Source organism: Thrips palmi, unplaced genomic scaffold (assembly GCF_012932325.1).
Source record: "Thrips palmi isolate BJ-2018 unplaced genomic scaffold, TpBJ-2018v1 HiC_scaffold_5, whole genome shotgun sequence".
Classification (NCBI taxonomy): Eukaryota; Metazoa; Arthropoda; class Insecta; order Thysanoptera; family Thripidae; genus Thrips; species Thrips palmi.
Window position 1 is genome coordinate 11392020 of NW_023144632.1, and position 14946 is coordinate 11406965.

The 14946-nt window shown below is 62.4% G+C and overlaps 1 protein-coding gene across 1 annotated transcript in view; it reads right to left on the reverse strand.

The window, feature by feature from the left end:
- The window catches only part of LOC117650835 (bromodomain-containing protein DDB_G0270170-like), a 60079-nt gene extending 45133 nt beyond the window's left edge, over positions 1-14946 (reverse strand). The window contains exon 1 of the mRNA XM_034394437.1: positions 14669-14946. Coding sequence (XP_034250328.1) covers positions 14669-14756 — 88 coding nt within the window. The 5' untranslated portion in view covers positions 14757-14946. The remainder of the gene's footprint in view (positions 1-14668) is intronic.

The window sequence follows — 14946 nt, forward strand, 5'->3', positions numbered from 1 at the left end:
GTTTTGATCAATTTTGCAGCGGCTTGGGCAACGACAGAAATAAAAATGCTGAACGCGGGAATAACTGAAGAGCAAAAGTTGTCTCGCTGCGCTGCGCGGGCAGCGCGGGCTGGGCCACCGACAGCCAATCAGCGCGACTATTCGCAGGATGTGGCTCTCACATGAATATGCAGGCACGGCGCAGGATAGCGACACGGTAGTTGGGACGCAGGCCCGGGCAGCGGCGGCAGCGGCAGCAGCGGCCCCAGTGGCACCGCCTCATGTGAAATTCATCCTCACCATGCACCCCGCCAGGCACCCCACCGAGGCGCCGCCAGGCTCTCCGCCGCGACGGACTACTTGGCTTTGTTTGTCATGGTTTATCGGCGGTCCGAAACGACATCCATCACCAAGTCGGCGAGCATCTGGGACGGGCCTCGCCACGCTCCGGGCACGCGGCCCCGCGGAGGACGTGGAGGACGACGCCGGGGGGCGCGGCCGGGAAAACAACCTCCCTGTTTGTTGTTGTGGGGTGCACTGGCGCGCTGGCGCACACGCCGATCCCAGCACGCGAGTGCACTCACAAATTAAGACGACTCGTTGATTCAACAGCAACAGGTCCCCGCGTCAAACGCCTCGCCCCGGCCGCTCTAAAGAGCAGTCAGGACGACGCTGTTGCCGGCCCCACAACATGTTGACACGGTTGAGAAAGAGGGGGGCGGCGCTGGGCGTGTCCGGAGGTGTAAGGCGGGCGCCTTCGCGTGCTGACCAGACCGCCGTACCGTTCCCAAGAAAGAGCAGACGACGTGGACTCCGCATGACCTGTACTCGTGTGTTCGTGTGAGTGCGCGTGCATGTGGTTGCGTCTATATTATTTGAGGTCCAATACGGAGCGCGCGAGGGGCGGCGCACGCCGTCCCACCGAGTCGGACATTCCACGCATGCCTGGCGATGCCTGGCGATGCCTGGCGATGCCTGGCCACCCCGTTTGCCCTTTCCGCTCTCGTGGCGCGCCATTCATCGATACCCCCCGTATCCCAGGCGAGGGGGGGAGGGGGGGGGCACAGCCAACCTCAAAGTGGACCTTTGTTTCCGCGCCAACGGGAATTATTCATCGAATTTCAGCAAAGAGTTCAGCAGCCGTAGGTAGGTGCGGCGGGGCGATAAAATTGCGGCCGTCTGTATTCGCTCGCCAAACGCACGGCAGCTCGAGGCAGCGCGCGAGGCAGCGTGAGGCAGCGCGAGGCAGCGCGCGAGGCAGCGCGCGAGGCAGCAGGCAGCGCGGAGGCAGCGCGAAGGCAGGCAGCGCGAGGCAGCGCGCGAGGCAGCGCGCGAGGCAGCGCGCGAGGCAGCGCGCGAGGCAGCGCGCGAGGCAGCGCGCGAGGCAGCGCGCGAGGCAGCGCGCGAGGCAGCGCGCGAGGCAGCGCGCGAGGCAGCGCGCGAGGCGCGCGAGGCAGCGCGCGAGGCAGCGCGAGGCAGCGCGCGAGGCAGCGCGAGGCAGCGCTCGAGGCAGCGCGAGGCAGCGCGCGAGGCAGCGCGAGGCAGCGCGCGAGGCAGCGCGAGGCAGCGCGCGAGGCAGCGCGAGGCAGCGCGAGGCCGCCCCGAGAGGATCGCGGACGGCTTTATCGAAAGAGCAGAAAATTGAGCGCGGGGGTGGCGAGGGAGTTCGGAAAAATCGCAGGCGGAAGGAGCGACGGCGGATCGGCGCGTAAATCATGCAGGGTGGAGCGGTCTGATCACTGCAAGTGGATTGGGGGGGAGGGGGGCTGAAGAGGAAAGCGTCCGGTTGCCCGTCCATGATGTGCGTCCAGCCGCCAAAGAGGCAGTGCGCGTCATGAAACTGCCTGCACCAAAATGAAGCCTATTGGTGCTGTTTTTTTTTCACGTCCCCGCCTGCTCTGGTATATAATGTCTATATAATGTCGCCAGCATCGTTTGGTGCGGTCCGCAGTTTATGTTATGTTTGTCGTTTTCTCTTTGCAGCGCAACAGAACGAGGCCGAGCGACGAACGTGCTGCGCAATAGCAGGAATCACTTCTTTGCGTCTTGTTTTGGACGAACGTGGAAGTCATTTCCGACCATCAGGATGGCAGGATGGCAGAACATTCTGAAACGTATTCCTTCCTAGCCTCGGTCTAGCAACCAAGACACTTACATACCCAAACAGGAGCTTTCCTGAACCAATATCATTCAAACAAATGAACTACTCACTTTAAAACTATGAGAAAATACACTTGTTTTAAGTTTACGAAACCACCCTCTAGAGTGGAGATGACCTGCACCGCCGACGGCAGATCAACGTTATTCGCCTGGAGCTTCCGCGACCAGTCTGGCCTTGCCCGAGGCCTGGCACGAGGTCTGCCCCACCCCAAGAATCACTTGACTCCATTCTCGTATCGTTGGCTTGTCCACTCGAGACGAGCTCGAGTCTCCACGGAGACATGTGGTCTGTCGGGCCGGGCTGGCTGGATTGCGGCCTCGGCTCGGCGCTTTAATTTGACCGGAAGAATGCAATCGGGCGCCTGGCCGGGATCGAGCGATTCCGAACCAATAGCGCTTCCTCCGTCCTTGCCGTTCCTTGCGCGTTCCGCTGGGTGCGAGAGGCAGGGCGACGAAGCTGCTTTTCACTCATCCCGCCAGGCCGGCCAGTGTCGCATCGACCTCCGAGCGCGCCTCCGTGGCATCGGCGTCCCCGGCGCTCCACCGCCGTCTTGGCTTGGCGGTAGTACGCCGCACTGGCTGGCTGGCTGCGTGCCACCATGGCTCGCCACCGTGGTGCCACGTGGCGGCAGGCGACTGGCCCACGTGGCCGTGCTGGCCGGCCGTCGCGGGCCATTGGCTTCGCTCGCCGCCCTCACTGCCCTCACCGCCTCGCCGATGAACACGATGAACACGGGGGTCTTGGCCGCGCGGACACGCGTCGGGGATCGGCCTCGGCCGCGCTTGGCGACCAACGAGCCTCGGGGGCGCTGTTGCCGCAACCTTCTCGACTGTGCGGGGCGGCGTGGGGCCGCGGGGCCCGCGGGGCGGGGGCACAGGCAGGCGGCCGTGGAAAAAAGCAGCCATTCGTCTTGCCCCTGGCAGTCGAGGCAGTAGGGGCAGCCGCGGCTGGAGTGGCTGGCTGGCTGCTGGCAGCGTGGCAGTGCTGGCGGCGAGGCGTCACTCGCGCCGCCACCCGAAGAGCGCTCTGTATCATCGTCTTAAGTGCCGGACTACACGGGTGTGGGCGCTTTCACATACCCCCCCCCCACACACACACACACACTCACACACCGGGAGACAAATTGAGACAAAAGGGACTACCTCTGCGCGCGCGAAAATAACGGGCGAGTCACTGCACGCCCGCTAACTCCCCCCCCCTACTCCTCACTCCTCGCCCTCCCCCTGTTTGAAACGAAACGCGTTGCACGGCCCTGGCCTCGGCCTGGCTACAAAGTACGCCGGTGTGGTCCCTGATGCCGTGTTAGCGAGTCAACTGGGCGACATGGTTTGTGCTTTATATCTGGTCCGCATGATGCTCCTCGTCCAGCCGCCTACCCACCCGGCGCCCCCTTCACCGTCCACCGCGGGCCGGGGCGCGACCGACGGGCCGGGCGGGACGCGGCGCGGCCTGAGGGACTTCCCAGGACCCGCCCCGCCCTGCCCCCCCCCCCCCCCCCCCGGCCCAAGGACTCCGCGTCGGGGAGTCGTGCGCCCCAAACTTTCCCCTCGCCCCTCCACCCTCCCCTCCCCTCCCCTCCTCGCCACCACAAGCCCTCGGGACCGCCACGCGTCTGTTAAAAAGTTTGCCCCTGTCTGCATCTGCAAATAAGCAGTAGTAGCAGCAGCAGCAGTCAACTCAATATGCCGCGGGTGCGCTGGGGACCCGCTGGGCTGGGGGGTGGGGAGTTCCAGCCGGAGGGGACCGTTGCCGTGCCTCGTGTGTCGAGAGGAGAGAGAGAGAGAGAGAGAGAGAGAGAGAGAGAGAGAGAGGCCTTGCCGTTATTGTTTTGCCAGCGTCATCATCATCGGAGGGGTGAAAGGGGGGAGAAATGGACGGACGAGAAACCTAAAACCATGCTCGTTCCAAAACGGCTGACTACTCCTCGTGTGTCTCGATTGCCACTCATGCCATCGGATATCCAGGCACACCGATGGGAAGCGAATGAAATCCAGAAGGGTGTGGTCGAGGTAGAGGCACTTTTCTTTACTCCCATCGCCTTTGGCCGGAGTGAGGACCACGGCAGGTTGGAAAGTGACTATATAGCTAATGACTTCAATTTCGAACTGAACCAACTGTTGGAACATTGGATATTTTTATAACTATAAAAAGACCCCCTTTTGCTGTTTTGGTCCAAAAAAGTTAGATTCGGAAAAGATTTCCTTCTTGTCGAAAATGTGCCCTCGTTTAGTTCGATTCGATTTCGAAGTATTCCCACACTACTCATCAGAACTTTACTGGCTTTCTTCATCATTTCCACGGAGAATGAGTCGTTGTTGAGACAAAAGTGGGACGAAGTTTGCTCCCCCTTTCCCGGTTCCAACGAACATGTTGTCACTCCGCGCCGTTTGTTTGCACCCCCAGTAAATATCCGCCTGGAGATGAGTTGCTGTGCTCCCCCATCTGTTGGCTCTGTTGGCTCAAGCAGAGTCCTTCGAAAACAAGACACAGCCGGGACGACCACCCCGACGCCGCCGCTCTCGCCACTCCCGCCTGCGAAAAGTGTTTCGGCAATTTCAATCAAAACGCGATCCATTATACAGGCTGTAGTCTGTGCGTTGCAAAGGAGGGCCCTACTTCGCGCCGTGACCCCCCCCCTCTTTCCCTCCCCTTCCTGACCGACACTGCTTAGCATTGCGAGTGCGGCGGCTGGCGGCACGACCGCTGCACTGTTGTCATAGCAACGGGCCGCCTAAACAAACGGACCGCCAGAGTGCAGCCAATGCTCAAGGGCGTTATGCAAATTCTTGGTAATTTCCTTCACCTCTAAAATGTGCTTCAACTCGCGCGCGCGCAACTCTGGCGCCGCCGCCTCCCCGAGGACGGCGTCGAGGGCGCCGCGGCCTTGCCTGGGCTTGCCACGACCGGGAACGGCTTTGCCGGGGCCATGGGGCCATCCCGCCCGTGCGCGACGGCGACTGCGTCGCGGCAGGAGACTCACTCATCCCATTATTATGAATTTTGCAGTTCGATATTCGGTTATCTCGCGAACGACGAGCGTCCTTGAAGTTCAGATGTCCCGATCCGCTCCCGCGCGCCGCCTGCGCGTAATAGCTACTCGGCGTTCAACGAGGCACGCCTAAACTTACGGAGTGGTCTCGTTCGCACTCCAGGTAATTGCCGCACCTGCAGTTCGTACTTGATGCAACGCTGCTTCCGGCTGCGTCTCGCTGCGTCAGGATGCGCCGTGCGCCAGGGCCGCGCCAGGGCCGCGCCAGGGCCGCGCCAGGGCCGCGCCAGGGCCGCGCCAGGGCCGCGCCAGGGCCGCGCCAGGGCCGCGCCAGGGCCGCGCCAGGGCCGCGCCAGGGCCGCGCCAGGGCCGCGCCAGGGCCGCGCCAGGGCCGCGCCAGGGCCGCGCCAGGGCCGCGCCAGGGCCGCGCCAGGGCCGCGCCAGGGCCGCGCCAGGGCCCGCGCCCGAGGGCCGCGCCAGGGCCGCGCCAGGGCCGCGCCAGGGCCGCGCCAGGGCCGCGCCAGGGCCGCGCCAGGGCCGCGCCAGGGCCGCGCCAGGGCCGCGCCAGGGCCGCGCCAGGGCCGCGCCAGGGCCGCGCCGGGCCGCGCCAGGGCCGCGCCGCGCATTCGAAATCCCCTCGCCGCGCTGCCGCGCTTCGCTGCCTTCCCTGCCTGTCGATTTTCAACCCTCTAGTCGAACCGCCGGCAACTTCTCCGTGCTTCCTCGGCGGCGAAAGCGGCCAAACTTTGCACCTCAAGGAGCGCGGCATTGCGGAGCGCGGAGCGGCGGCAGGGGGTGGGGGGGCCGAGGCGCCCTGCCGCCCTTTAAGTGCCGCGGTCTGCGGTTGCGGTTGTTGAAGTGGGAATAGAGCGGCCATAGTTCGCTGCCGATACTATTGGGGAATGCCCTTCTCAGGGTGCTGCCGGTTCGCAAGGGCGCCGTGAAAGGAGTCTGCCTCCTATCACCCTCGGAGTACGACGCCTGTTGAATGTCATGAAAGTTAAGACGAATTACGCAGAGGATCGACGAGTGAAAGAGTGGAAGCGAGAACGGGAAAGAGTCGCTCTGGTTGGAAACGAAACGTTTGAATGACGGGCTTGAAACTCGTGGTGCGGCTCGTTCCGAGGGTCGAGCGCCCTTCGGCCTGGGCCTCGGCCTGGGCGTCGCGTCGCGTGTCCGCTTGCCAAGTTCAGGAACAGCGAGTTGCCTCAAGGCGCTTGGCCGCTTGGTCCGCAAACTTCTTTACTGTCTACACCACCGCGGCCGACCGGGTGGCCACGGCGAGAAATAATACCACAACGGAACTATGTCAACATTCGGTCTGTAAAATCAGTGCCTGGAAATCCCCGGCCCTCGAAAAAGGGAATGTCTGCCCCCGGAGCCGCCTGCCCCTCAGGAGAAAATCTCCACCATAATATGGTGGTACAGCCTTTCGCCGTAAGACATTTACAGTGTACATTGTAAATCGTGCTTTGACCTTTTGCCCATGTGATAAAAGATTGATTCGGATAAAAATTTCACGTATTATCCTGAAAATTCGGGGCGCAACAGTATGTCCTGGTCCGGCACGGAGCGCATCCACTCCTGCATCAAGGAGGATGTCTTCGAGTCTGCACCGGTCTGCACGGCGCGCGGCGATTCGAATGCCAAACTGAGCCAGCCTCGTCAGGCTGTCCTGGAATTGACTGTACCGCGTCCCCTAACGAAGACGCGCTCATCAAAACCCGCAGATGGCAAGAGGGACAGGCGCCATGGAGGCATCATTATTTTCTTTCCAGTGTGGCCTCGGCAGGGCGGCAGGGCCGTGCCTCACACGTGTGGATGGACGGGCCGCTCATTTATTAGTGGGGCCCCTCTGCGGCCCCGGGCGGCCCTGGGCGGCCCTGGGGGTTGCGGGGCGCGAGCCTCACTCATTTGCCTAAGTCCGTGTCAGAGGCTGTGTTGAGGCTGTGTCGAGGCTGTGCACGACGCTGCCCGCCCAGCGCCGTGCCCGGGGCCGTGGGCGAGGCACTGACCAAGACCGTGGGCCGAGCCCGAGCCCACGTTTGCGAAGAAAGTGCCCCAGCTCGGCCCAGCTGCCCCGTGGGCTGCGTCGTGTCCACCCGCTTTGCGCTAAAGGGGCGCGTGTCCTTGGTGCCAAGACTTCTGCTCCGCGGGGGTTTCAACGCGAGCAGGCCGCTATTTAAATTCCCTCATTATGCCGAGCCCAATCTCCGGGGCCGTATCGCGCTGCCGGGGCCACGGCGCCTTGGGCTGCCTGTCACCACGGCGGAAGCGCGAATTGCCCGTGCCACCAATCAGATCGGTTGCCGTTGACGAGACCGGTCCGCGCCACAACACCGCCCTGCTCCGCGCCTTGGTGCCCCCAGGGAGCGGGCGGGAGCCAGAGCGGCCAGAGCCCAGCACGTAGCGGCCGATTGTTGCTCCCCAGCCCTTCCCTTGGCCCCCTTGGTCCCCCTTTGGGGCCTTGGGCTGCGTGTCCCGGCGCTGCTGTTTTATCTGCGCTCATTGTGCGATCCCCGCTGGGAGCAGCAACGCGCGGCAAAGCGGGGCAAAGCGGGGCAAAGCGGGGCAAAGCGGGGCAAAGCGGGGCAAAGCGGGGCAAAGCGGGGCAAAGCGGGGCAAAGCGGGGCAAAGCGGGGCAAAGCGGGGCTGGGAGGCGGCCCGCCCGGGCCCGCCCTAGCGCCCATTGTGGGCGACGGCAGCCCGGGCCCGGGTCCGGATCGAGCCGAGTCGGTTGTTGATCGCATTATTTCGACTCATTATTTCTCCTTTGTCTGTTCGCTTAGCCAGCGCGCTGCCACGCCGCGGCTGGTCGTCCCTCTGGGCCTTGGGGGCGTTCGGGTCGCGGCCGCGCGCGTGTCCGTCTCCAGCGCCGTGGCGTCGACAGGAGTCGAGGCCGCGAGGTGAGGCGGCCCGAGAGCCCAGGCCGAGGGCCCAGGCCGGCCAGGTCTGCTGCTCAAAGCATTCCGGGGGAGCAGGGCCCTGCCGGGGTCCAAAGGGAACCCGAATAGCCCTGCATAGCCGGAGGCGCTGGCGGACTGCCGGCCGGGCCGCGGGGCCGGCGTGGGAGGCGCAGGGGCAGGGCATGGCGGGGCCGGGGGGGGGGACAACGTGGAGGGTGGGAGAGCCCCATCGATGCTCGCTCCGATAGCTCTCCACACGCTGCACCCTCACCTTTTGTCGCCCACAAAGGAGGCGTGCCGGTTGGATGTGGCGGGGTAGGGCTCGGTGGGGCGTGGCGGGGCAGGTAAGGCGCGGCCTCGCATTCAAACTTTTTAATTATGGACTGCACGCCACGCTGGGTAAGCATGAGGGGAACTCGGTGCGGCTATTCCCATTACACCGGACTGCAAAAAAAAGAAACAAGCGGAGAGCTGCGCAACCGCGAGAAGCGCGCTCCGCGCGAACGGTTTGCTGCCCTGCTGGAAGGCCGTGAAACCATTTGGTTCGCCTCATCCGCTGGAACTCGGCCGACTCGTCTCCTAGGCCATCCACGTGCGGAGGACGAGGGGAAAATGAGAGTCCCTCCATCACCTGCGACCTCCTCCTCTCCCCCCCCCTCTCCCCTCCCCTCCCCTGGGTCCAATCGAAACATGTCGTGCGATAAGCGGAAGTAAATCGATAAGGTGCTGCACGGCCGCACTCGCTTTGGGCGGGCGGGAAACAAAGACAGACAGACAGACAGACAGACAGACAGACAGACAGACAGACAGACAGACAGACAGACAGACAGACAGACAGACAGACAGACAGACAGACAGACAGGTAGGGGTGCCTGGTGCCTGGCACAGAGAGCGCCATGCCGCGTGGTGGCGCGGTGGCTCGGCGGTGGCCCGGTGGTCCCGGTGGCACGGTCACATTGCGCGGCGGAACGGTGGCGGTTGGACCGGCAGTACTTTGACGCAGTCAGCCCCTCCCAGGGCGAGGCGAGGCGTGGCGTGGCTGCCAAAAGCGTGCCCCGTGCCTCAGCCGTGCCTCGAGAGTGTGCCGCCCGAGCTGCCTCATTTAAAACCCCTTTCCCAAGGCTTTATCAAGAAATGTATTAAAGGAATAAAACCAAAAGAATTTAAAAGGAAGATAAAAGTGTTTCTAAACTCTTACTTTTCCCGAGCTCGTTTTACGTTTTACATACAGGCGGTACATGCACCAGCAAGATTTGAGTAAACTGACCAAGAGGAAACTTCGAGCATCGGGATGGAGGAAAAATTGCGAGGGGCAGTGATGAGGAAGTCATCATTTTTAGTATTTGTTGCGGAATGCTCATTTCACGGCTCTTTTATTTGGTTTGTTTCACTAGGCGCTTGAGTAGGACTAGTGGAGTCGGGCAGCAACAAGAGGAATGTCACGGTGACTGACGGCTGCCGCTCGGGGACCGCTACCCCCCAGCCCGCCCCCGACCCGCCCCCTGCCCGCCCCCAGCCCACCCCCGCCATCCAGGCATCCAGTCCGGGGGGCTTTTCAGCTGCAAAGCAATACATCACTTGCTGGCTCCGCAAAGGGACGAAGAACGGTGTTCGGCTCTGTGAACAATCTCGCTTCGACTTTCCCGATCGGGTCGGTTTTAGTCTTCGGTTTGGTCGTGTGCTCGTTGCAGCGGCGCCGCAGAGGACATCATCATGACAGTAAAAAGAGATCCATTACCACTCACGCGTTTGTGATCATACAACACGCATCTGTGAGGGGAGCTCCTCATGTTAAATTAAAGGCCCTCGCAACGAGTTGGGGACGGGAGGAGGGGAAGTGGGGGGGGGGGGGGGGGGGGGGGCACGGCCAGCGCAACACGAAGCATTCAAAAGCGGACACGCGCGGTCGGGCAACGCGCGATACAGCCACGCACAATGGGTCGAGGCACCGCGGCCGACCACACGAAGCCTCGGACATTTTCGAGGCATTTTTCAGCAAATAAAGTAAAAATTAAAGGGCAAGCTATCAGGATTCATGGGACGTACGAGCGCACGTGCGCTCGAAAAGTGGTCAAATTAGTCGTTGAATAAGTGGGCCAAAAGTTTATGGAATTAAATTTAAGCCGTTGTCGTGTGCAGCATGAAAATGTTCATTTTAATCAGTCTTATCGAATTGAATCTGATTTGCTCGATCCACAAATATGTCACGGGATAGTCCTTTTTCACGGACCCCTGCCCAGAGTGACAGCGCAACGAGCCTAGGACGAAGGAGGTTAGGTTAGGTCAGGTTAGGTTAGGTTAGGTTGGGTTCGAACGAGCAAACGAATCGAAACGAATTCGTCGCACATTCGTTCAATCAGCAGTCCAGCTGAGCAGGCCGTAATTAGAGCTCCAAGGCGGGCCGGGCGGGCTGGTGCTGCCTCGGCACTCGGCGCCACGCCGACACGTTGACACGTCGACTCCACTGTCAAAAAAATAAAGTTCAATCGACTAAAATTTAGTGGATTGTACTAAGAAATTTAGTCGTTTTTCAGGGCGACTAAGAATTAGTAGAATTAAGAACACGCCAATCGAGTATGAGTGGACGATAAAAACGACCAAATATTAGTCGAATCAAACAAAACTTAGTCGAAATTTTGACCAAAATATTTAGTCAGTTCCCTTTAGTCGGCTCTTGTGATGTAAGCGGCGGTGACGTCACACCATTTGGAGACTTGATGACGATTTTCTTAGTTTTAGTTGATTCGATCTCCTCGAGATCCTTTTGAGATTACTAAGAACTGCCTCCTCTCCTATTGGTTGGAGAGAATCACGTGACCACACGACCTCCTTCTAAATGTGACGTCAGCGTCCCAGAGGCACTGACACTTAATTAAAGAGTCGAAAAATCGGAGCCTCTGGCGGGTGTCGAACACGCATACCCTGACACGTCGTGCGACAACGCTAACCACTGCGCCACCGACTTGATGGAGGCTGCCTGGCCGAGCGCAGCATGTTGACGGACCTCGCAGGGTGGGCAGCGACTACACTCAACTAAATTTTAGTTGACTCGACTAAGAATTAGTTTTAGTTCGAATGACCAAAACCAATTGGTCGATTGTACTTAATTTTTTTGACAGTGTCGGGGACGCTATTCAGCCCTTTCGGCTTTCAGCGCGGACTGCAGGCATTGAAGCGGGCCGGGGCCTTGGCTGGGGCCACGCCGGGCCGGGCCACGCCCCCGCACCGTGCCGACGAAAAACTTGGACCCGTCGGTGAACAAGTTCGCTGAGGCAGCGATCGGCATACTACGGAACGCCCTCGGAACGGACGTGAGCGTGGGGGCGGGGCGGGGCGGGGCGGGGCGGGGCGGGGCGGGGCGGGGCGGGGCGGGGTGGGGCGGGCACGCCCGCTTCATCTCCTTCTGCACTGCCACCTGCACCATTGGGACCACGCGGCACGCAGAGGCTCCCTCAAGTTTTATGTACTGCTGTCCGAAATCTCTCGGCCCGCGCCGCCCGTCCGCGCCTTCACCTCGAGTGGGCAGGGAATGTGCGCCAGTCTGCGGCTTGCGAAGCGCAAGAAGCCGTCGCCGACGCAGTGTCGCTAACGCAGTGCCACCATCTAACCTAACGCCACCACCACCACCTCCCATCTCGACGGAGTTCTTTTCTTCTTCTTTTCTCCCCGATGGGATTGCTCCTCCCCCGAACGGCCCTCGTTCGTTATGCCCTCCACGTGCTGCGAGGCTCCAGGCTCGGGAGATCAGGTACGGCAGCACGGCCTGATGCCGCCCGGCCAATATATAGAAGCGGGTGGGCGGGGCGGGGCGGGCGGCGCCAGATGAGAAAGCAGGGGCCGCGCCTCGCTACACACGGCGAGGGCACGCCGACGGCACGCTGACGGCCGGGGTCGCCAGCCTCCCCTAACGCCCCGCCCCGCCCCGCCACGCCCCGCCCCGCCATGCAGGCGATGTCACGGCCCGCCGCTCCCGCCCACCCAGTGCGTCCGGGTGTAGGCCCCGTGTCTCCCGCGGGGACCTTGTTGCCTCATGGAATGGGATGGCCTCTCACAAACATTTTGTCGATAAGAGGAAAAAGCGAAAAAGCAAAAAAGAACGGCAAGACAAAGAAAAAGAAATAGAGGAAAAAGCAAGCAGAGGATGTCGGCGATCCCTCGTTTGTTCCTCTCGACCCCTCCAAGGCCCCACCAAGGCCCCGCCAAGCCCCGCCAAGCCCCGCAGTGCATCGTGCAGCCCCCGCAGGTGGGCGGCGGCATTCCAGTGGCGCGGCTTTGCGGCACAGTAATTAAACATGCCTGTGCCCGAGCGGTGCCCGGCCCCCTGCCCCGGCCCCCTGCCCCGGCGCTCTGCCCCGGTGTACTATTTCTCGTGTAATCCGCGATCTCCTCCGGCCAGGCCGTGCGACCCCGGCGACCCGCGTGACCCTTCCCTGACCCCGTGCAAGCTGGCGAGTCACGTTGCAGACGGCGCGGTCCCCTCGGGCGCACCGCCACGCCACCGTCCCCGGCCCCGGAGTCTCGGACCTCGGAGGCTGCCGACCTCGAGGCCGATAGTGAATCACCTGCCCACTCATTCCGACTAGGTTCTGTTAAGTTAACCCTGCACCTCCTTGATTCGTCGGTTTGCTCCTGGCTCGGCCGAGCGCCTGCGGGGCCGCGGATAGGCATCACGTCGTGCGGCCCTGTTCGGCGGGCTGGCCTACCCGGCGGACGGCAGGCGGCCGGCCACGACGTCGCCGTCAAACATCAAATGTGTCCCATGTCCCACCGCTGCTGGATTGACATATCAACTGCACCCTTCATGCGAGTGTGTGCGTGTGTGCGAGAGTGTAGGTGCACGCGCACCCCGTTTCGTTTCGTTTCGTTTGATAAACCACGCCGCTTGTTACTTAGGCCCGATGACGTGGCCGCCTTTTTTGGCCGGCGCCCTCTCACGGCAGGGCACGGCGGCGCGGTGCGCGAACGCGAAAGGGGCAAGCGCCGACAAGCCGCTTTGGCGGCGCCCCAAACAATCAACGCGCCCCATGAGCCGTGGTGCCGCGCGGCCCCCCGTGTGGGGAGGCTGAGGCGGGTGCCCGTACGCCGACAGCCCACGACAGCCCGCGACAGCCCGCGCGGCCTGCATTTGTCAGCCTGTCAGCGGCGCGCGCCCGGACCGCCACCCCGCCGCGCCGCCGCGCCCCGCCTCGCCCTGCACCCTGGACCGACCACACCGGTAATGGCCTTGTTGTCACGCGGACGGCGCGGGCGGCGCGGACGCGGCGGTGGGTTTAAGCGAGGGATCTGCGGCGGCAGCGCTCTTCCTGCTCCGCTCCTGCCGCCATGCTGCCGCAGGGGCCTAATGGTGACGCGATGACGTCACGACGCCGAGGCTGCCTGGGACGGTCGCCCGGCCCGGGTCGACCGGACAGCGGCGCAAGTGGAGTGGGGCGGACTGGCCTACTAATTATGGCCGTGTTCGGTGCGGCCGCGGTGATCAAATCGGCATTGACTGCCAGCCCCGCCAGCCCCGCCGGCCCCGCCCGCCCTGCGGCTGGCATTAACTATCTGCGGCGCCGCAGCAGCCACCCTGCAGACCGCAGAGGCGCAGCGGCGCAGCGACGCAGCCAGCCCGCCGGGCCGCCAGCATGGCTTCATAATGGCGGCAGCGCGGCAACATTTTTCCGCCATTCTGACGGAGTGGCTCTCCTCCAGCAGCCACAGTGCTTCCTCGCCCGCGTCTCTCACTGGAGTCTCTCGGGCGGGCGGTCCGCACGGGTGCGAGAGAGATAGGGCTTCGAAACGCCGCTCGGATGCCACCCTTTCCCCACTGGGCCGCTGGGATGGTGCAGGCCTCGTGCAGGCAAGGCGATGGAAGCCTGGTTGTTCTGGATGGCTCAGCCTTTGGAACATCAGTGCGCGCCACACGACGCCACACCATTTTCATCCATTGCTTTTCAATGAACGGGACGCCATATTCGTGTGAATGTGAGAGGCGCCACATCCGTCTGAATGTTCTTTTTGCATTCGTTTCGGACGAGACTCAAGTATCAACCTCGTGTCGCTGAGGCCAATTCACCGCCAAATGAACGTGGCATCCTATTCAAGCAAACGTGACACTTTCACCGAGTTTCGGCGAACGTGACGTCACATTCATCGAATAACAGCCAATCAGCAACACCCTTTGAAATGGTGAACCCCAGCGCGTGTCCGACTGTCCGACAAACAGAACGAAGAAAAAACGAAGCTTTTGGCTCAACTAGCGGAGCACCATTGGCTGCTGCAAGCGCCGTGCGGCCATGATGGGGCTGTTCTGCCGGCGGCGGCGGTCTCAAGAGCATTGCGGGGCAAAGAAGCGGGAAGATTGATCGGAGGCGCCAAGCCTCGCCAGGCACGACGTCAGGCTCGAGGGGAAATTACCCCCAAAGACACTCGAATGTATCGGAGTTCGGGAATGTCAGAAGTCGGAGTCCGCAAAAGCTTTCACGGGAAAGACAGCAAAGAGTGTGCACACTGTGTGCAGGCCCATGCTGCGGAAGTGCAGGCGACAGGCGTTCGCCGCCAAATGCACCGCACATCCAGCACCACAACATGCGTTGCTCGGTCTGGCGCTGGCAGGCGCTGGCAGGCGCTGCCTGTTGCTGTGGTAGTTACCTGACGAGCCGGTCTTGCTGCCGCTGTTGCCGTTGAGCGAGCTGAAGAAGCCGCCCGACAGCTTGGAGCGGCGGAAGATCCAAAACATGGTGCTGGTGCGGTGGTAGCGCGCGGGGTGTCCGGGTAGTTCGCGCAGTCAGCGGACTGACATATGCCGGCGCAGTGCCGCGGTCGGTGCTGCCGCCTCGGAGTGTCTAGTCCGCGGGGGTTGCCGGTGTAGTCTTGGTGGGGCGGCGCTCGACTGCGGGCTGCCTGTGGCTGTCTCCCTCTGGCGCGGC